The 22023-nt window shown below is 39.6% G+C and overlaps 1 protein-coding gene across 1 annotated transcript in view; it reads left to right on the plus strand.

Moving 5' to 3' along the window:
• KCNIP4 (potassium voltage-gated channel interacting protein 4) overlaps positions 1–22023 on the plus strand; it is a 763323-nt gene that overhangs the window by 726804 nt on the left and 14496 nt on the right. The window contains exon 6 of the mRNA XM_053704096.1: positions 6659–6766. Within this exon, the coding sequence (XP_053560071.1) occupies positions 6659–6766 (108 nt within the window). The remainder of the gene's footprint in view (positions 1–6658; positions 6767–22023) is intronic.

Below are 22023 nucleotides of genomic sequence, written 5' to 3' on the forward strand. Positions count from 1 at the left end.
TCTTCAAATTTCTTTATAGCAGCTTCAATACCACAACTTGAGTATCCAGTTTGTTTGCTTATTTCCCTTTGAGAGTGACCTTGCTGATGCAAAAACAGAATTTATGCTTACCTGATAAATTACTTTCTCCAACGGTGTGTCCGGTCCACGGCGTCATCCATTACTTGTGGGAAATATTCTCCCCCACAGGGAAAGGCAAGGAGAGCACACAGCAAGAGCTGTCCATATAGCTCCCCCTCTGGCTCCGCCCCCCCAGTCATTCGACCGACGGTTAGGAGAAAAAGGAGAAACTATAGGGTGCCGTGGTGACTGTAGTGTATAAAGAAATTTTTTTTTAACCTGATTAGGAAACCAGGGTGGGCTGTGGACCGGACACACCGTTGGAGAAAGTAATTTATCAGGTAAGCATAAATTCTGTTTTCTCCAACATTGGTGTGTCCGGTCCACGGCGCCATCCATTACTTGTGGGAACCAATACCAAAGCTTTAGGACACGGATGAAGGGAGGGAGCAAATCAGGTTACCTAAATGGAAGGCACCACGGCTTGCAAAACCTTTCTCCCAAAAATAGCCTCCGAAGAAGCATAAGTATCAAATTTGTAGAATTTGGCAAAAGTGTGCAGAGAGGACCAAGTCGCTGCCTTACATATCTGATCAACAGAAGCCTCGTTCTTGTAGGCCCAAGTGGAAGCCACAGCCCTAGTAGAGTGAGCTGTGATTCGGTCAGGAGGTTGCCGTCCGGCAGTCTCATAAGCCAATCGGATAATGCTTTTCAGCCAGAAAGAGAGAGAGGTAGCAGTAGCTTTTTGACCTCTCCTCTAACCAGAGTAAACGACAAACAAAGATGAGGTTTGTCTAAAATCGTTTGTTGCTTCTAAGTAGAACTTTAAAGCACGAACAACATCTAAATTGTGTAACAAACGTTCCTTCTTTGAAACTGGATTCGGACACAGAGAAGGAACAACTATTTCCTGGTTAATATTCTTGTTGGAAACAACTTTTGGAAGAAAACCAGGCTTAGTACGCAAAACAACCTTATCTGAATGGAAAACCAGATAGGGTGGATTACATTGCAAAGCAGATAATTCAGAAACTCTTCTAGCAGAAGAAATAGCAACCGAAAATAGAACTTTCCAAGATAATAACTTAATATCTATGGAATGTAAAGGTTCAAACGGAACCCCTTGAAAAACTGAAAGAACTAAATTTAGACTCCAAGGAGGAGTCATGGGTCTGTAAACAGGCTTGATTCTAACCAAAGCCTGAACAAAAGCTTGTACATCTGGCACAGCTGCCAGTCGTTTGTGTATCAAGACAGATAAAGCAGAAATCTGTCCTTTTAGAGAACTAGCTGACAACCCTTTATCCAAACCTTCTTGGAGAAAGGAGAGAATCTTTGGAATTTTAATCTTACTCCAGGAGAATCCCTTGGATTCACACCAGCAGATATATTTTTTCCATATTTTATGGTAAATCTTTCTAGTCACAGGTTTTCTGGCTTGGACCAGAGTATCTATCACAGAATTCAAAAACCCACGCTTGGATAAAATTAAGCGTTCAATTTCCAAGCAGTCAGCTGCAGAGAAACTAGATTTGGATGTTCGAATGGACCTTGTACTAGAAGATCCTGTCTCAAAGGTAGCTTCCATGGTTGAGCCGATGACATATTCACCAGGTCTGCATACCAAGTCCTGCGTGGCCACGCAGGAGCTATCAGAATCACCGAGGCCTTCTCCTGTTTGATGCTGGCTATGAGCCTGGGAAGGAGAGGAAACGGTGGAAACACATATGCTAGGTTGAACGACCAAGGCGCCACTAATGCATCCACTAGAGTCGCCTTGGGATCCCTGGATCTGGACCCGTAGCAAGGAATCTTGAAGTTCTGACGGGACGCCATTAGATCCATGTCTGGAATGCCCCATAATTGGTTTAACTGAGCAAAGACCTCCGGGTGGAGTTCCCACTCCCCCGGATGGAAAGTCTGATGACTCAAATAGTCCGCCTCCCAGTTGTCTACTCCTGGGATGTGAATAGCGGATAGATGGCAGGAGTGATTCTCTGCCCATTGGATAATCTTGGTTACTTCCTTCATCGCTAGGGAACTCTTTGTTCCCCCCCTGATGATTGATGTACGCAACAGTCGTTATGTTGTCCGACTGAAATCTTATGAACCTGGCTTCCGCTAGCTGAGGCCAAGCCAGGAGCGCATTGAATATTGCTCTTAGTTCCAAAATGTTTATCGGGAGAAGCAACTCTTCCCGAGACCATAGGCCCTGAGCTTTCAGGGAGTCCCAGACCGCGCCCCACCCCAAGAGGCTGGCGTCGGTCGTGACGATGACCCACTCATTCCCTGAGACAGGTGATCCTGGGTCAACCACCAGAGAAGTGAGTCCCTGGTTACCTGGTCTACTTGAATTTGGGGAGACAAGTCTGTATAGTCCCCATTCCACTGATTGAGTTCCAGCCTTGCATGGGCTTCCAAGCGGGTTTGGGCTGGGCCGCGTTACCTTCTTGTCTAGCGGCAGAGGAGTTATTAGCCGGTCCGTTCCTGAAATTGCGAAAGGAAGGAAAATTAGACTTGTTCTTAGCCTTAAATGGCCTATCCTGTGGGAGGGCATGGCCCTTTCCCCCAGTGATGTCTGAAATAATTTCCTTCAATTCCGGCCCAAAAAGGGTCTTACCCTTGAAAGGAATATTAAGTAACTCAGTCTTGGACGACACATCTGCCGACCAGGATTTTAGCCAAAGCGCCCTCTGCGCTAGTATAGCAAAACCTGAGTTTTTCGCCGCCAATTTCGTTATTTGAAAGGCGGCATCCAATATAATGGAATTAGCTAATTTCAATGCGTGAATTCTGTCCATGACTTCTTCATAGGAAGTCTCTTTCTGGAGCGACCTTTCTAGTTCCTCGAACCAAAAGGACGCCGCTGAAGTGACAGTAATAACACACGTAGCTGGTTGAAGGATGAACCCTTGCTGAACAAAAATCTTTTTAAGCAATCCTTCCAATTTTTTATCCATAGGATCTTTGAAAGCGCAGCTGTCCTCTATAGGAATAGTGGTGCGCTTCGCTAGTGTTGAAACAGCTCCCTCAACCTTCGGGACCGTCTGCCATGCGTCCCTTCTAAGGTCTACTATGGGAAACATTTTCTTAAATAAAGGAGGTGGGGCAAAGGGTACACCTGGCTTCTCCCACTCCTTTTCCACTATGTTTGCTACCCTTTTGGGTATTGGAAAAGCGTCGTCGTGCACTGGGACCTCTAAAAATTTGTCCAATTTGCACAACTTCTCTGGTACTACCATAAAATCACAGTCATCCAGAGTAGCTAATACCTCCTTTAGCAAAGCGTGGAGATGTTCTAGCTTAAACTTAAATGCTACTATCAGGTTCTGTCTGTTGAGAAATTTTTCCTGAGTCTGAAATTTCACCCTCAGACAGCCCTTCCCTCACAGCCAATTCCGATTGATGTGAGGGTAAAATAGATAAAGCATCGTCAGCGTCTGATTATTCATCCCTTTTATCTGTATTTAAAGCTGAACAATCACGCTTTCTCTGAAATGCTGGCAGTTTGGATAAAAGATTTGCTATAGAATTATCCACTACTGCTGTTAATTGTTGCATAGAAATAAGCACTGGCACGCTAGGTGTCGCCTGCGCGGGCAAAGCTGGTGTAGACACAGAAGGAGAGGATGTAGAACTATCCCCACTACCTTCATTAGATAAATCATCTTGGGCAACATTATGAAATGTAACAGAGCTGTCCTCATTTTGTTTGGACGCTATGGCACAATTAACACAAACACTCAAAGGGGGAACCACATTTGTCTCTACACACACAGAACATAGGTTATCTGATGGCACAGACATGTTAAACAGATTTAGGCAGGCAAACAATGCAATAAAAACGATTTTAAACAAAAACGTTACTGTCTCTTTAAATAATAAAATGACACACTTTATTTCTGAATGTTCAAAAAACTATGAAGGCAATATCCGATTTTTCTGAAATTTGGACCCCAGTGTCTTAATGCTTAGAAAGTATTGCACAGCAAATATGGAGACTCTAGCTCTTAAAACAAGCAAAACGGAGCTAATTGTTGGATTTAACCGTTTTTATACACCACAATCACTGCTACAGCATTGCTGCAGCTTTTACCTTCCTTAGGGGTCAACCATCCACAGAAATAAGCCTTCTGGAGTCACTTTCTGAGCCACAGGACCCTCTCACATGGAACTGCATGCACTGCCTTGGAATCAAATACGCAGCTGAAGTGCCAAAATGAGGCCTCCTCCCTCAGTACACTAGAGTGAAGGGGCCTTCCTGACTAGATTTAGGTGTCTAAAGCAAGCCAGATCAATAAAAAATGTCCCCAAGTGTATATGAGCTTATAAAACATTTCAATTGCCATCATATTGTAATAAAAAACAATCGATTTGGCCCCTAACAGTGTCTACCAGCATAAAAATCAAAAGGGGGAAGCCTGTTATCTTCTTTGCTGAGGTGAAAGAAAAATGGCTTACCGTTTTCCCTGAGGGGAAAAATGACTGTCATCTAGCATTAGCCTGTGTTGTTAGAAGGAGACTAGTTATACCTGAAGCAGATGAGTCTGCAAACTGTTACCCCCAACTGAAGTTCTCTGGTTTCAACAGTCCTGCGTGGTAACAGAAATGGATTTTAGTTACTTGTGCTAAAATCATAGCCCTCTTAAACAGAAATCTTCATCACTTTTCTGTTGTAGAGTAAATAGTACAAGCCAGCACTATTTTAAAATAACAAACTCTTGATAGAAGAATAAAAAACTACAACTAACACCACAAACTCCTCACCATCCCCGTGGAGATGCTACTTGTTCAGAGCAGCAAGGAGAATGACTGGGGGGGCGGAGCCAGAGGGGGAGCTATATGGACAGCTCTTGCTGTGTGCTCTCCTTGCCTTTCCCTGTGGGGGAGAATATTTCCCACAAGTAATGGATGACGCCGTGGACCGGACACACCAATGTTGGAGAAAGTATGATTTTATGTCTGTCAAATTCTATGATCTTTGGCATTTTGAATGGAATGATTTGATTGAAAGTTGGTCTTATTAGCAAGCATCCAATGTGTTAAACTCATACCACATGTTTATATAATGCTCAAGCATGTCTTGCACAAACGTGGTGTTATAGACCTTTTTCACAGCAGTCATTTTGACATTAAATAGTAGGACAAATACAGGTGTTAGCAATTACATTAATTAGGGTCTCATTCCATTTAGGTTTACGAGAGCAACGTTCCTGCTATTGCTCAAGTGTAAGGGCAGGTCACACTAAATACTTGCCACTTTTGCCTATAGAAGCTGTGTTTTCTGATTTTTTTTTTGTTTCTAAATACTTAATATATATATATATATATATACACACACATACAAGTACATTGGAGCCCTGCTTCATAACTGTTTCTGGCCTGAAGGCTCGCCGAAAACAAAGGGCATCAAGCATCATGAAACTGCTTACCTGGATAACTGGGGAGGTAAATTAAATCTGCTTCTAAGGTCCACCAAGAGCTTCAAGGTTCCGGAAAAATGGAGCTAAGAAATATGAAGATACTGGCCTCAGTTGAATCAGGACAAAAAGTTGAACAATTATAAATAAGATAGAAGTAAGCATGATGATAATATTTAGGCATCTAAAATCTTAGTCTGCCATGACTGTCGCCTGGAAATGTTCCTACTTGGTACCTACATTCCTATATGACCTTTTCTTTTTAAAATCTGCTTGAATTGCTCTAACTTGAACAGTAGTAATATTTTATAGGTTTATGACATACCTTATTGTATTTTATAGCTTTCTATTAACCTTTTGTATATACCCCCATTTTTCTCAATAGGTCTCTGAGCCAGTGTGCATATTAATATAATGAGTGAACCTAATAATCTCATGATGCCCCATCCACCTCTAAAATAAATTGAAAACATGTTTTTTTCATATATCATCCAGAAATATTGTTTGAATCATCGAGTAAAGCTAAAATTGGTTATTTTATTTGTACCTTTATCTCAAATTCCATTTATTTTTATGTCTATAAGCTAATGGTTCTCTTTTATATTTTTTATTACAGTGACTGTGGTGTTTTATAGTTAATAATGAAGGATATGTGGATAGTATATATATAAAGCTTAATATTAGTAATCATAATAAAATGTTACTACCAGTGCATATTGAGCATGCAATGTTAAGATCTCATTGCCAAGGAAACTGAAAAATATTCTAGGTTTATACATTTAGAGCTGGTCATTGTAACATAGAAGACTTTCTGTGATTAACTGTTACTTTTTTTTAGCTAATTCTCATTTCTCAGATGCAACATCATGTGCAGTTTGTAAGCAGTATCATGACATAAAAATATAGCCAAGCAAATATTTTTAAAGTCCTCAAACACAATAATTTGCAATTGCTTAAGGGCTGTGGACATTCACAAGGACCCCAAAAGCTTTTGAAGGGCAATGAGGAACGTATGGCTAAATATTTATTCATTTGTGCTAACATTTTTATTTTGTTTTGTTTTGTTTCAGGTTAATTATTTATTTTATTAATATATTTTATATATTTTGCATTTTCATTTGTTAACATATGTCCTGTTTGATCAAAAATATTTTGTAATTCAAAACTTTTTTTTCTAGGACTTTGTTATGGGTCTTTCTACTTTGCTACGAGGGACCATACAAGAAAAGTTAAACTGGGCTTTTAATTTATATGATATTAATAAAGATGGGTATATAACTAAAGAGGTAAGATTCCTTGGCCCATATTTTGATTCCAATTCAGTTACACATAGAAATTAATTCTTAGGATAGCCTTATGAATGATCCAGGTGTTCTATAGTTCCCTTCCAGTAGTATTTGTTGTAACCATATTTTATACCATCAATCAACCACAATTTCTGTAAACTTACTCCTTGAGATCATGCCCCTTTGTTCAGATGTTGCTCTTTTTGAGAAAATATACCTTTTTTCTCAGCTTTATTAAATCTCTTAATATATTTGAAGGTTTCTACCATATCCCATCTCTCTCCTCTCTTTGCTAAAGCTATTTAGATGTAAGACCATGACTGATAAATTAAAGCTCTGTAGGATTATTAAGTGTTACTCACAGCAACAAAATATACATTTGTATTTTAAAATACTTAACATTAATGCATGTGGTATCTAGCTGCCATTTGTAAAAAGTGAGCCAGTAAAAAATACGGTTGCAATTAAATGCAAGTGGTGACATGCCCATGGTTACCCATTTGTCATTATACTCACTTCAGATAATGCATAGGTAAAGTCACAAAACAGGAGGTAAAATGTGACACTAATATTTACCTATATAATACAGATACCAGTGCTAAGCCAATATATTATATGGCATTGCTCATAACAATATTCTGTATCTGTCCTTATGGCATTAACCCAATTCCACCAGGGCCCCTGTGACAATAAACCCTTTATTTTACCCCCAAAGTGCACTAACCCTCCCTAGAACTGAAGATGCCACCACAATTAAACCACAACCACCAGACCTGTGTTTCAGATCACATTTTTAAAACACCATGGGACAGATTAACCAAATAAGGTAGCAAAAAAGTATAGAGCAGAGTCAAATGTACAAGATACCAGTGTTATGCCAATATATTAAATGGGATTGCTCTTAACAATAATCTGTATCTGTTCTTATAGTATTAACCCTATAACACCCGGGGACATATGACAATAAACCCCTTACTGTACCCCCAAAGTACATTAACCCCTACTAGTACTTAAGAGGCCACAGCAATTATCCCGTAACTCCCAGAAATGTTTCAGAATTCTTGAGTGCCACGCCCACCAACACATGCACACCACAACAAAACATACTCCAAACAAAACACCTCACCTAATGTAACTTCCACCATGAGGAATCCCCCACGCTTTAAAGATTCCATCCAATGAGACCTCCACATCTACAAAGTCACTTTGCAACAGTGCAATTTTCTCTCAGATAAATCCAACAGCCACAAACTTTCACAAGGTACCAATAACCCATTGATTCACCCCTACTACCCCCAGTGTGAGGACTGCCAGCATATGAGGAACCTCTATCCATGACCCTCATATGCAATACCCCTTCCATTATCATAAGCAATTCCCATTAATTAGTTTCTAATGCAGGGATCCTCTTCTATGTATTTTACAACCTTAATGTACCATACAACCTTTTTATGAAACAAATCTAAGCCTCTTTCAGCAACACTTAATAAAAGATAAAAGATCAAAAAGCCAATGCCTAATCAGTCTCTCCAGGTAATCCAGCCAATAAAAAAATGCATCTTAATTTACAGACTTTCTGAAGATACTTGTTTAGTTAACTATTCAAGTCAGTTTATAAGAAACAAAACTTGAATGAATACAACATAGTAAAATATATATTTATATGAACTTGTTGGACATCCCATTCCAATAACATGGGTATTGAAATGGAGTTGTCCCCTACTTTGTGGCTTTAACACCTGCTACTTTTCTAGGAAGCCTTTACACAAGATTTTTGAGTGTGCATGCTTTACAAATCACTTGGCAATGCACATGTTAAAGGGGCAGTCTAGTCAAAATTAAACTTTCATGATTCAGATAGGGCATGTAATTTTAAACAACTTTCCAATTTACTTCTATTATCTAATTTGCTCAGTTCTTTAGATATCCTTTGTTGAAGAAATAGCAATACACATGTGTGAGCCAATCACACAAGGCCTCTATGTGCCGCAACCAATCAGCAGCTACTGAGCATATCTAGATATGCTTTTCAGCAAGTGATATCAAGAGAATGAAGCAGATGAGATAATAGAAGTAAATTAGAAAGTTGTTTAAAATGACATGCTCTTTCTAAATCAGGAAAGAAAAAATTGGGTTTCATGTCCCTTTAATATAAGGCTTGTGTACAGCTGCTTGGCCATAACAATCCATTTTATGAAGCTGCTAATGCACAGATCTTGTGCTGATAGCAGTTTGGAACTCTATAGTGAGTGATGGGCTGTTGTTACTTCTAGAAACTCCCACTTCACAATAATAGCACTAACAGTTGACCGGGCCATATCTAGTAGGGAAGAAATTTCATAAATGTACTTGTGTCATAGGTGGCATCCTATGACAATTAAAATATGTATATGGTAGCTGTGTGCTTAAACCATACTTTAAGCCTAACTTTTAATATCCAACCCTTCACCAATGGACATTCACATAAGTATGCTCTTTTCAGCAAGAATGAATTTACTAAATTAATATATACAGAGAAAACAATATTTATTCCTGATAATGATAAAAACAACTCCGGTAGATGAGTATATTTGTATTTATTCATTTATAAAATATTTTACCAGGAAGGATACATTGAGATTTCTCTTGTTTTCAAGTATGTCCTGGGTCCACAAAACATTGCATTGATACAATAGGGTACAATAAAATACAAAAACAATAATAATACACAATATATGCAAAATTGAACAAAGAACATGTAGGAAATATATAATCAACCTTGACGGGTGCATTTTGTTTTGAGATATGTAGAGAGGGATCTCTTTAAGGATTTTAGGCTTGGGGAAGGTTTGAAAGTGTGCGGGAGGTCGCTCCATAATTGTGGTGCTCTGTAGGAAAAGGAGGATTGAGCTGCTTACTTTTTGTATTGAGGCAAACTAAATAATGTGCTGATACTGGATCAGAGGGTATAGGAGGTGGGAACAGCCGGTGAGAGCATTCTGCTCAGGTAGGGTGGGAGCTTCCCAGAAAAGCTCTTAAACACAAGGCTAGAAAGATGGAGGGTGCGTCTGGATTCCAGCGACAGCCAGTTTAGTTCTTTTAAAGGGACATTATACACTCGTTTTTTATTTGCATAAATGTTTTGTAGATGATCTATTTATATAGCCAATAATGTTTTTTTTTTTTTAAAAATGTATAGTTTTGCTTATTTTTAAAAAACATTGCTCCGATTTTCAAACTCCTAACCAAGCCCCAAAGTTTTATAAGAATACCGTCAGCTACCTACTCCAGCTTGCTCCTGTTTGTGTAAAGTGTCTTTTCATATGCAAAAGAAGGGGGAGGGGGCAGTGTCTTATTTCCCACTTGCAGTGGGCTTTCCAGCTACCTTTTCAAAAGAGCTAAACTGAGAGCTTTTAAGTAAGTTTTTAAACAGTTTTATACTGGATTTTTATATCAGTATCTGTGCATCATATTCTTTATAGTAGTGTTGATTAGATGCAGTAATATGAAAATGAGTGTATACTGTCCCTTTAACATGTCACAATGGTGGGTCCTTTAGTTACATTGTAGCACAAAGCGGTAGAACGAGTTATACAATGTATTACGTTTATTAGGGTGAGTATATACCTAAAATATAGTAAACTAATACCTAAAAATAGAAGCAAATCACAATCTAAAAAAGCAAATCACAATCAAAAGATTGCTATAATTCTTAAATTGCGTTCTGCTTCTATTTTTAGGTATTAGTTTACCATATTTTAGCTATATACTCATCTACACGAGTTGTTTTATTTTATTATCACAAATAAATATTGTATAATCTACTATACACCAGTGTATATATTAAGTTAGTATATAACTTCTTGCTGAAAAGCATCCTATGACAATGCTATGTTTAAAGTCACTAAGCTCTTCAGTGCAGCCCATTGTAGTGCCAATGTTTGTCTATGGAGGTTTCATGTATATGTGCTAGATTTTATGCAATGGATGTAGTTAAAACACCTGAACTCAACAATAAGTATGGGTGTCCACATACTTTTGGCCATATAATGTATATTTTAGAAAAAGGAATGAGCCATTTGACACATAAAAGTACACTGTAAAAAGAAATGGTGCTATTGACCCCTAGCATACTAACTGCCAGATTACGAGTTTTGTCGGTAAAGACTTGCGTTGCTAACGAGCCTTTTTTTTTCCAGCACTCACTTTAAACAACGCTGGTATTACAAGTTTTCTGAATGGCTGCGTTAGCCTCAGAAAAGTGAGCGTTGAGCAAATTTAGCTCCACTTCTCACTGTAATACCAGCGTTGCTTACGGTAGCGGTAAGCTGGCTAAAACGTGCTCGTGCACAATTTCCCCATAGGAAACAATGGGGCTGAGCTGCCTGAAAAAAAAAAACTAACACCTGCAAAAAAGCAGCGTCCAGCTTCTAACACAGCCCCATTGTTTCCTATGGGGAAATTAATTTTATGTCTGCACCTAACACCCTAACATGAACCCCGAGTCTAAACACCCCTAATCTTATACTTATTAACCCCTAATCCACCGCCCCCCACATCGTCACCACCTACATTATACTATTAACCCCTAATCTGCCGCTCCGGACACCTCCGCCACCTACATTATACTTATGAACCCCTAATCTGCTGCCCCCAACATCGCCAACACCTACATTATATTTTTTAACCCCTAATCTGCCGCCTCCAACGTCGCCACAACCTAACTACACTTATTAACCCCTAATCTGCTGACCAGACATCGCCGCTACTTTAATAAATATATTAACTCCTAAACCGCCGCTCTCCCGCCTCGCAAATACTAGTTAATTTTCTCTTGTAAGGGGTATCCAGTCCACGGATCATCCATTACTTGTGGTATTTATTCTCATTCCCAACAGGAAGTTGCAAGAGGACACCCACAGCAGAGCTGTAATATAGCTCCTCCCCTAACTGTCATAGCCAGTCATTCTCTTGCAACTCTCAACAAGCTAGGATGTTGTAGGAGAGAGTGGTTAAATATAGTTAGTTTATTTTCTTCAATCAAAAGTTTGTTATTTTTAAATAGTACCGGAGTTGTGCTATTTTATCTCAGGCAGTAAATAGAAGAAGAATCTGCCTGAGGTTTCTATGATCTTAGCAGGTTGTAACTAAGATCCATTGCTATTCTCACATATGTCTGAGGGGATTACACAGATGAGGTAACTTCAGCAAGAGAATGGCGTGCAGTTTATTCTGCTATCAGGTATGTGCAGTTATAATTTTTTCTAGAGATGGAAAACACTAGAAAATGCTGCTGATACCGGATTAATGTAAGTTAAGCCTGAATACAGTGATTTAATAATGACTGGTATCATGCTTACTCCCAGGGGTAATACCCTTATGATATTGCAATATAAACGTTTGCTGGCATGTTTAATCGTTTTTATATATGCATTGGTGATAAAACGTTATTGGGGCCTAGTTTTTTTCCAAATGGCTGGCTTAAATTTTGATTATAAACAGTTTTACTGAGGCTTTCCACTGTTATAGTATAAAAGTTACAGTTGGTGCAGTTAAAATTACAAACTGTGACATCCAGCTTCCCTCAGGAGTCCCCTGTATGCTATAGGACATCTATAAAGGGCTCAAAGGCTTTCCAAAGTCGTTTATTGGGGAAGGTAGGACCACAGCTTGCTGTGGCAGTTGGTTGTGACTGTTAAAAAAAAAAAAATGTGTACCAAATGTACTGATTTCATTTTATGCAATAAAGATCATTTTCTGTTTTAAAAAAAATTATCACCAGAGGAATCTGACGAGGGGAAAGTTATGCCGACTAACTCTCCCCACGTGTCAGACCCTTTGACTCCCGCCCAAGGGACTCACGCTCAAATGGCGCCAAGTACATCTAGGGCGCCCATAGCGTTTACTTTACAAGACATGGCGGCAGTCATGGATAATACACTGTCAGCGGTATTAGCCAGACTACCTGAACTTAGAGGTTAGCGAGATAGCTCTGGGGTGAGACAAAATGCAGAGCATACTGACGCTTTAAGAACCATGTCTGATACTGCCTCACAATATGCAGAAGCTGAGGAAGGAGAGCTTCAGTCAGTGGGTGATGTTAATGACTCAGGAAAGATACCTGATTCTAATATTTCTACATTTAAATTTAAGCTTGAACACCTCCGTGTGTTACTTAGGGAGGTTTTAGCTGCTCTGAATGACTGTGATACCATTGCAGTGCCAGAGAAATTTTGTAGACTGGATAAATGCTTTGCAGTGCCGGTGTGTACTGATGTTTTTCCAATACCTAAAAGGTTTACAGAAATTATTAATAAGGAATGGGATAGACCAGGTGTGCCGTTCTCTTCCCCTCCTATTTTTAGAAAAATGTTTTCCAATAGACGCAACCACACGGGACTTATGGCAGACAGTCCCTAAGGTGGAGGGAGCAGTTTCTACTCTAGCAAAGCGTACTACTATCCCTGTCGAGGACAGTTGTGCTTTTTTAGAGCCAATGGATAAAAAATTAGAAGGTTACCTTAAGAAAATATTTATTCAACAAGGTTTTATCCTACAGCCCATTGCATGCATTGCCCCTGTCACTGCTGCTGCGGCGTACTGGTTTGAGTCTCTGGAAGAGGCTTTACAGGTAGAGACTCCATTGGATGACATACTTGGCAAACTTAGAGCACTTAAGCTAGCCAATTATTTTATTTCTGATGCCAATGTTCATTTGAATAAACTAACGGCTAAGAATTCTGGTTTTGCTATACAGGCGCGCAGAGCGCTATGGCTTAAATCATGGTCAGCTGACGTGACTTTAAAATCTAAGCTACTTAACATTCCCTTCAATAGGCAGACCCTATTCGGGCCTGGTTTGAAGGAGATTATTGCAGATATCACGGGAGGAAAAGGTTGTGCCCTTCCTCAGGACAGGTCCAAATATAGGGCCAAACAGTCTAATTTTCGTGCCTTTCGAAACTTCAAGGCAGGTGCGGCATTAACTTCCTCTAATAATAAACAAGAGGGAACTTTTGCTCAATCCAAGACGGTCTGGAGACCAAACCAGACCTGGAAAAAAGGTAATCAGGTCAAAAAGCCTGCTGCTGCCTCTAAGACAGCATGAAGGAATGACCCCCTATCCGGTAACGGATCTAGTAGGGGGCAGACTTTCACTCTTCGCCCAGGCGTGGGCAAGAGATGTTCAGGATCCCTGGGCATTGGAAATTATATCCCAGGGATATCTTCTGGACTTCAAAGCTTCCCCCCAAAAGGGAGATTTCACCTTTCACAATTATCTGCAAACCAGATAAAGAGTGAGGCATTCTTACACTGTGTACGAGACCTCCTAGTTATGGGAGTGATCTATCCAGTTCCAAAGGAGGAACAGGGTTTTTACTCAAATCTGTTTGTGGTTCCCAAAAAAGAGGGGAACCTTCAGACCGATTTTGGATCTAAAGATCTTAAACAAATTCCTCAAAGTTCCATCGTTCAAGATGGAAACTATTCGTACCATCCTACCACTGATCCAGGAGGGTCAATATATGACTACAGTGGATCTAAAGGATGCTTATCTTCACATTCCGATACACAAAGATCATCATCGGTTTCTCAGGTTTGCCTTTCAAGACAGGCATTACCAGTTGTAGCTCTTCCCTTTGGATTAGCTACAGCCCCAAGAATCTTTACAAAGGTTCTAGGGTCGCTTTTGGCGGTCCTAAGGCCGCGGGGCATAGCAGTAGCCCCTTATTTAGACGACATCCTGATACAGGCGTCAAACTTCCAAATTGCCAAGTCTCATATGGACGTAGTACTGGCATTTCTGAGGTCGCATGGGTGGAAAGTGAACGAGGAAAAGTGTTCTCTATCCCCACTCACAAGAGTTTCTTTTCTAGGGACTCTGATAGATTCTATAGAAATGAAAATTTACCTTGACGGAGTCCAGGTTATCAAAGCTTCTAAATTCCTGTCGGGTTCTTCATTCCATTCCGTGCCCTTTGGTGGCTCACTGTATGGAAGTAATCGGCTTAATGGTAGCGGCAATGGACATAGTGCCGTTTGCACGCTTACATCTCAGACCGCTGCAACTATGCAGGCTCAGTCAGTGGAGCGGGGATTACACAGATTTGGCCCCTCAACTGAATCTGGACCAAGAGACCAGGGATCCTCTTCCCTGGTGGCTATCTCGGGTCCATCTGTCCAAAGGTATGACCTTCGCAGGCCAGATTGGACTATTGTAACAACAAATGCCAGCCTTCTAGGTTGGGGTGCAGTCTGGAACTCCCTGAAGGCTCAGGGATCGTGGACTCAGGAGGAGTCTCTCCTTCCAATAAATATTCTGGAACTAAGAGTGATATTCAAGGCTCTTCAGGTTTGGCCTCAGTTACCAACTCTGAGGTACATCAGATTTCAGTCGGTCAACATCACGACTGTAGCTTACATCAACCATCGAGGGGGAACAAGAAGTTCCCTAGAGATGTTAGAAGTTTCAAAAATAATTCACTGGGCAGAGATTCACTCTTGCCACCTATCAGCTATCCATATCCCAGGTGTAGAGCACTGGGAGGCGGATTTTCTAAGTCATCAGACTTTTCATCCGGGAGAGTGGGAACTCCATCCGGAGGTATTTGCACAACTGATTCTCAGTTGGGGCAAACCAGAACTGGATCTCATGGCGTCTAGCCAGAACGCCAAGCTTCCGTGTTACGGATCCAGGTCCAGGGATCCCAAGGCGACACTGATAGATACTCTAGCAGCAGCCTGGTCTTTCAACCTGGCTTATGTGTTTCCACCGTTTCCTCTGCTCCCTCGACTGATTGCCAAGATCAAGCAGGAGAGAGCATCAGTGATTCTGATAGCACCTGCGTGGCCATGCAGGACCTGGTATGCAGATCTAGTGGACATGTCATCCTTTCCACCATGGTCTCTGCCTCTGAGACAGGACCTTCTACTTCAGGGTCCTTTCAACCATCCAAATCTAATTTCTCTGAGGCTGACTGCCTGGAGATTGAATGCTTGATTTTATCAAAGCGTGGCTTCTCCGAGTCAGTTATTGATACCTTAATACAGGCACGAAAGCCTGTCACCAGGAAAATTTACCCTAAGGTATGGCGTAGATATCTTTATTGGTGTGAATCCAAGGGTTACTCATGGAGTAAGGTCAGGATTCCTAGGATTTTATCTTTTCTCCAAGAAGGTTTGGAAAAAGGATTGTCAGCTAGTTTCTTAAAGGGACAGATTTTTGCTCTGTTTATTCTTTTGCACTAGCGTCTGGCAGATGTTCCAGACGTTCAGGCATTTTGTCAGGCTTTAGTTTGAATCAAGCCTGTGTTTAAACCTGTTGCTCCACCATGGAGCTTAAACTTGGTTCTTAAGGTTCTTCAAGGAGTTCCGTTTGAACCTCTTCATTCCATAGATATCAAACTTATCTTGGAAAGTTCTTTTTTTTTTTTTTTTTGGTAGCTATTTCCTCGGCTCGTAGAGTCTCTGAGCTATCTGCCTTACAATGTGATTCTCCTTATCTGATATCTGATTTTTCATACGGATAAGGTAGTCCTGCGTACCAAACCTGGGTTCTTACCTAAGGTGGTATCTAACAAGAATATCAATATTCCATCCTTGTTACACAATCTGGACGTGGTCTGTGCTTTAAAGTTTTACTTACAAGCTACTAAAGATTTTCGTCAAACATCTGCTTTGTTTGTTGTCTACTCTGGACAGAGGAGAGGTCAAAAGGCTTTGGCAACCTCTTTTTCTTTTTGGCTAAGAAGCTTAATCCGCTTAGCCTATGAGACTGCTGGACAGCAGCCTCCTGAAAGGATTACAGCTCATTCCACTAGAGCTGTGGCTTCCACTTGGGCCTTTAAAAATTAGGCTTCTGTTGAACAGATTTGCAAGGGGGCGACTTGGTCTTCGCTTCATACTTTTTCAAAATTTTACAAATTTGATACTTTTGCTTCTTCGGAGGCTATATTTGGGAGAAAGGTTTTACAGGCAGTGGTTCCTTCCATTTAAGTTCCTGCCTTGTCCCTCCCTTCATCCGTGTACTTTAGCTTTGGTATTGGTACCCACAAGTAATGGATGATCCGTGGACTGGATACACCTTACAAGAGAAAACACAATTTATGCTTACCTGATAAATTTATTTCTCTTGTGGTGTATTCAGTCCACGGCCCGTCCTGTCATTTTAAGGCAGGTAATTTTTAAATTTAAACTACAGTAACCACTACAACCTATGGTTCCTCCTTTCTCGGCTTGTTTTCGGTCGAATGACTGGCTATGACAGTTAGGGGAGGAGCTATATTACAGCTCTGCTGTGGGTGTCCTCTTGCAACTTCCTGTTGGGAATGAGAATATCCCACAAGTAATGGATGATCCGTGGACTGGATACACCACAAGAGAAATAAATTTATCAGGTAAGCATAAATTGTGTTTTTATTAAACCCTAATCTGCCTGCCCTAACATTGCTGACACCTACTTATATTTATTAACCCCTAATCTGCCACCCCCAATGTCGCCGCTACTATAATAAAGTTTTTAACCCCTAAACCTGTCTAACCCTAACCCTAACACCCCCCTAATTTAAATATAATTTAAATACATCTAAATATAATATCTACAATTAAATAAATTATTCCTATTTAAAACTAAATACTTACCTGTAAAATAAACCATAAGATAGCTACAATATAACTAATAGTTACATTGTAGCTATCTTATTATTTATATTTATTTTACAGGCAACTTTGTATTTATTTTAACTAGGTACAATAGTTATTAAATAGTTATTAACTATTTAATAACTACCTAGTTAAAATAAGTACAAAATTATAAAATGAATCCTAACCTAAGTTACAATTACACCTAACACTACACTATCATTAAACTAATTACCTAAACTATCTACAATTAATTACAATTAAATTCAATAAACTAAATTATGAAAAAAAAAACACTAAATTATGAAGAAAAAAATTACAGAAAATAAAAAAATTACAAGAAGTTTAAACTAATTACACCTAATCTAGGCCCCCTAATAAATTAACCCCCGCCCCCCAAATAATAAAAAGCCCTACCCTATACTAAATTACAAATAGCCCCCTTAAAAGGGCCTTTTGCGGGGCATTGCCCCAAAGTAATCAGCTCTTTTACCTGTAAAAAAAAGAATACAATACCCCCCAACATTACAACCCACCACCCACACCCCCATACTCTAAAACCCACCCAATCCCCCCTTAATAAAACTTAACACTACCCCAATGAAGATCACCCTACCTTGAGCCGTCTTCACCCAGCCGGGCACCATTGGTCATCCGATCCGTCCAGAAGTCTTCATCCTATGGGCCAGAAGAGGACATCCAGACCGGCAGAAGTCTTCATCCTATCCGGGCAGAAGAGGACATCCGGACTTGGGAGTAGGCTTTATCCAAGCGGCATCTTCTATCTTCATCCATCCGATGAGGAGCGACTCCATCTTGAAGACATCCGGCGCCGAGCATCCTTCCAGCACGACGAACTAACGACGAATGACGGTTCCTTTAAATTACGTCATCCAAGATGGCGTCCCTCGAATTCCAATTGGCTGATAGGATTCTATCAGCCAATCGGAATTAAGGTAGGAAAAATCTGATTGGTTGATGCTATCAGCCAATCGGATTGAAGTTCAATCCGATTGGCTGATTGGATCAGCCAATAGAATTGACCTCGCATTCTATTACCATCTTGGATGACGTCATTTAAAGGAACCGTCATTCTTCATTAGTTCATTTTGATGGAAGGATGCTATGCGCCAGATGTCTTCAAGATGGAGTCGCTCCTTGTCGGATGGATGAAGATAGCAGATGCCGCTTGGATGAAGCCTTCTCCCGGCCCTCTTCTGCCCGGATAGGATGAAGACTTCTGCCGGTCTGGATGTCCTCTTCTGGCCCATCAGATGAAGACTTCTGGACGGTTCGGATGACCAATGGTGCCCGGCTGGGTGAAGACGGCTCAAGGTAGGGTGATCTTCAATGGGGTAGTGTTAGGTTTTATTAAGGGGGGATTGGGTGGGTTTTAGAGTAGGGGTGTGTGGGTGGTGGGTTGTAATGTTGGGGGGGTATTGTATTCTTTTTTTTTACAGGTAAAAGAGCTGATTACTTTGGGGCAATGCCCAGCAAAAGTTTAAACTTCTTGTATTATTTTTTTTATTTTCTGTAAAAAAAAAATCTTTTTTTTCTCGTAATTTAGTGTTTGTTTTTTTTCCGTAATTTACTTTATTGTATTTAATTGTAATTAATTGTAGGTAGTTTAGGTAATTTATTTAATGATAGTGTAGTGTAATGATAGTGTAGGTGTAATTGTAACTTAGGTTAGGATTTATTTTGCAGGTAATTTTGTACTTATTTTAGCTAGGTAGTTATTAAATAGTTAATAACTATTTAATAACTATTGAACCTAGTTAAAATAAATACAAAGTTGCCAGTAAAATAAAAATAAATCATAAGATAGCTACAATGTAATTATTAATTATATTGTAGCTATCTTATGGTTTATTTTACAGGTAAGTATTTAGTTTTAAATAGGAATAATTTATTTAATTGTATTTATTTTATTTAGATGTATTTAAATTATATTTAAATTAGGGGGGTGTTAGGGTTAGGGTTAGACTTAGGTTTAGGGGTTAATAACTTTATTATAGTAGCGGCGACATTGGGGGTGGCAGATTAGGGGTTAATAAATGTAAGTAGGTGTCGGCTATGTTAGGGCAGGCAGATTAGGGTTTAATAAAAGTTAACTAGTGTTTGCGAGGCGGGAATGCAGCGGTTTAGGGGTTAATACATTTATTAAAGTAGCGGCTATGTCCGGTTGGCAGATTAGGTGTTAATAAGTGTAGTTAGGTTGTGGCAACATTGGGGGCGGCAGATTAGGGGTTAATAACTATAATGTAGGTTGCAGCGATGTTAGGGGCAGCAGATTAGGGGTTCATAAGTATAATGTAGGTGTTGGCGATGTCCGGTCGGCAGATTAGGGGTTAAAAATATTTATTATAGTGTTTGCGATGTGGGGGGGGGCCTCGGTTTAGGGGTTAATAGGTAGTTTATGGGTGTTAGTGTACTTGTTAGCACTTTAGTTAAGAGTTTTATGTTCCGGCGTTAGCCCATAAAACTCTTAACTACTGACTTTTAAATGCGGTAGGAGTCTTGCCAGGAGAGGGTTTACCGCTCACTTCTTCCAAGACTTGTAATACCGGCGTTAGGCAAATCCCATAGAAAAGATAGGATAGGCAATTGACGTAAGGGGATTTGCGGCAGCCTCGAGTCGCGGAATAAAAGTGAGCGGTACACCTGTACCTGCCAAACTTGTAATATCAGCGTTAGATAAAAAGCAGCGTTAGGACCCCTTAACGCTGCTTTTTAAGGCTAACGCAAAACTCGTAATCTCGCCGTAAGTTTATCTATAACTGGACCCTTTTCTGGGCCCTCAAAGTTGATCTCAGAGGATAAAGTCATATTGAATTCTCTACATGCACCATGCAAGCGCTTGCATTGCAGACTGATTAGTGTGTATCTGCTGTTTTACAAATAGCCTAATTTCTTAATATAGTTATGGGTCTCCTTTGAGTTAAAATAAGCAGGAAATGCATACTTGTGTTTAACTAATACTGTTGTAGTAATACTCACTAGCTGTTAAGAATACTTTCCACAACGGTTGGAATTAGACAATGAAGAAAAGAAAAAAGATAAGCAAAATGCTCATTTCAGACTTACATATTGTGCTTATATAAAGTTTACTAATAAATGGTAACCGAGAGTAGTTGATGGTTAAATAATATAGAGTATGTTACACATGATGATTGGGAGAAGAGTGAAACATTTTTATTCAATTGTTTATCATGCATCAAAGCGCAATAAGTAGATAGATTTGTAGCTGTGACATATCAATGATGTCCACTTTTGACTTAATTATGATTGTGGATTTTAAACGATGGTTGGAAAATTAATTACATTTTATAATGATACAAATCACATTTTAAAAACTCCTTGGGACAGATTAACCCAATAAGGAAGTAAAATAGGATAGAGCAGAGTCAAATTCACAAGATGTAAGACGTAGAAAGAGTAATATTTTTTAGCAGGTAATAAACTAATCAAGAAACAACTGTGTGGCTTGAACATTGCCCATGAGATATGAAGAATGTTATGGAAAACATGATTCAAACGGAGTTTGCCATACAAAGATATTTTTATGGAAATTAGGACTAGCCGTGGTGATAGTAATGCTGTATGTTCCATTAAACAGGCTTCCCCAATTCTAAATACAAAATATATGCTACTGAAAAGAGTAGAATTAGGTATATTTTATTTCTATTATTTTTTATATATTTTTATAATATATATATATATATATATATATATATATATATATATATATATGAGCAAAGAAAGAATTGTTCACTTCACAGCGCTAATCTCACCAAATATCGTGTACTATTACGGTACACCTAATGTAACAAATTTAATTGCATTAATGTATTCAAACAATGATTCCGTAAACAGTGTACATCGCTATAATGTATATATACACTAGGAGAATGATCCGTCTAATTAAATATTAGCTGTTAATGTTATGTGGATAATAGAAAGAGAAAATCTATAGTTCACAAATATGTTGATCGAGTCTATAACATGCAGGATTAGTTCTATCTTCAGAAAGTAAGCGATCAACCTTGCAAGCATGAAATTACAGCAATCCCCAGAATGGTTTCACAGGCTACTCACAATAGGTGACCTCAATCAAATGAGGTAAGGAACGGGCGTTGTTAATGTGTCCGGTCCCAGCACTGATTCTCAAGTAGCGGGCTTAGGGTCCTGAGCGTTGTCCCTTGAAGATTCTCTGTTTGTCCGGTACTCCAATGTTGTTGTCCGCAACCGGTCTGGATGTCTTTAATAACTCCAACGTGTTATGTAAAGGGAACAAAAACGGCACATACCATAATACTGTTTTAAAAATAGTACGAATTTATTTGCAGCACAAAAATGGTACTCACAAACGGGACCTCAGTTTGTATGAGGTATCAATACAGCATCACAATAAAAAGGACAGTCGTCCCACACTATGATAAAAGATTCCACTTCGATCGTAAGTGTTAAGCATAAAAAATCTATAAGGATGAGCAGCCAGATTCAACACTCAGCCTTACGCGTTTCAAAGTTTAAAACTTCTTCCTCAGAGGCATTGTTGAATCTGGTCTGTTGTAGCCATTTTAAAAACTCCCGCTTAGCGGGGAGGGTGGGTGTGTGAACCGGCTGCTCATTCA

This window comes from Bombina bombina, chromosome 2, assembly GCF_027579735.1.
Source record: "Bombina bombina isolate aBomBom1 chromosome 2, aBomBom1.pri, whole genome shotgun sequence".
NCBI classification, from domain to species: domain Eukaryota; kingdom Metazoa; phylum Chordata; class Amphibia; order Anura; family Bombinatoridae; genus Bombina; species Bombina bombina.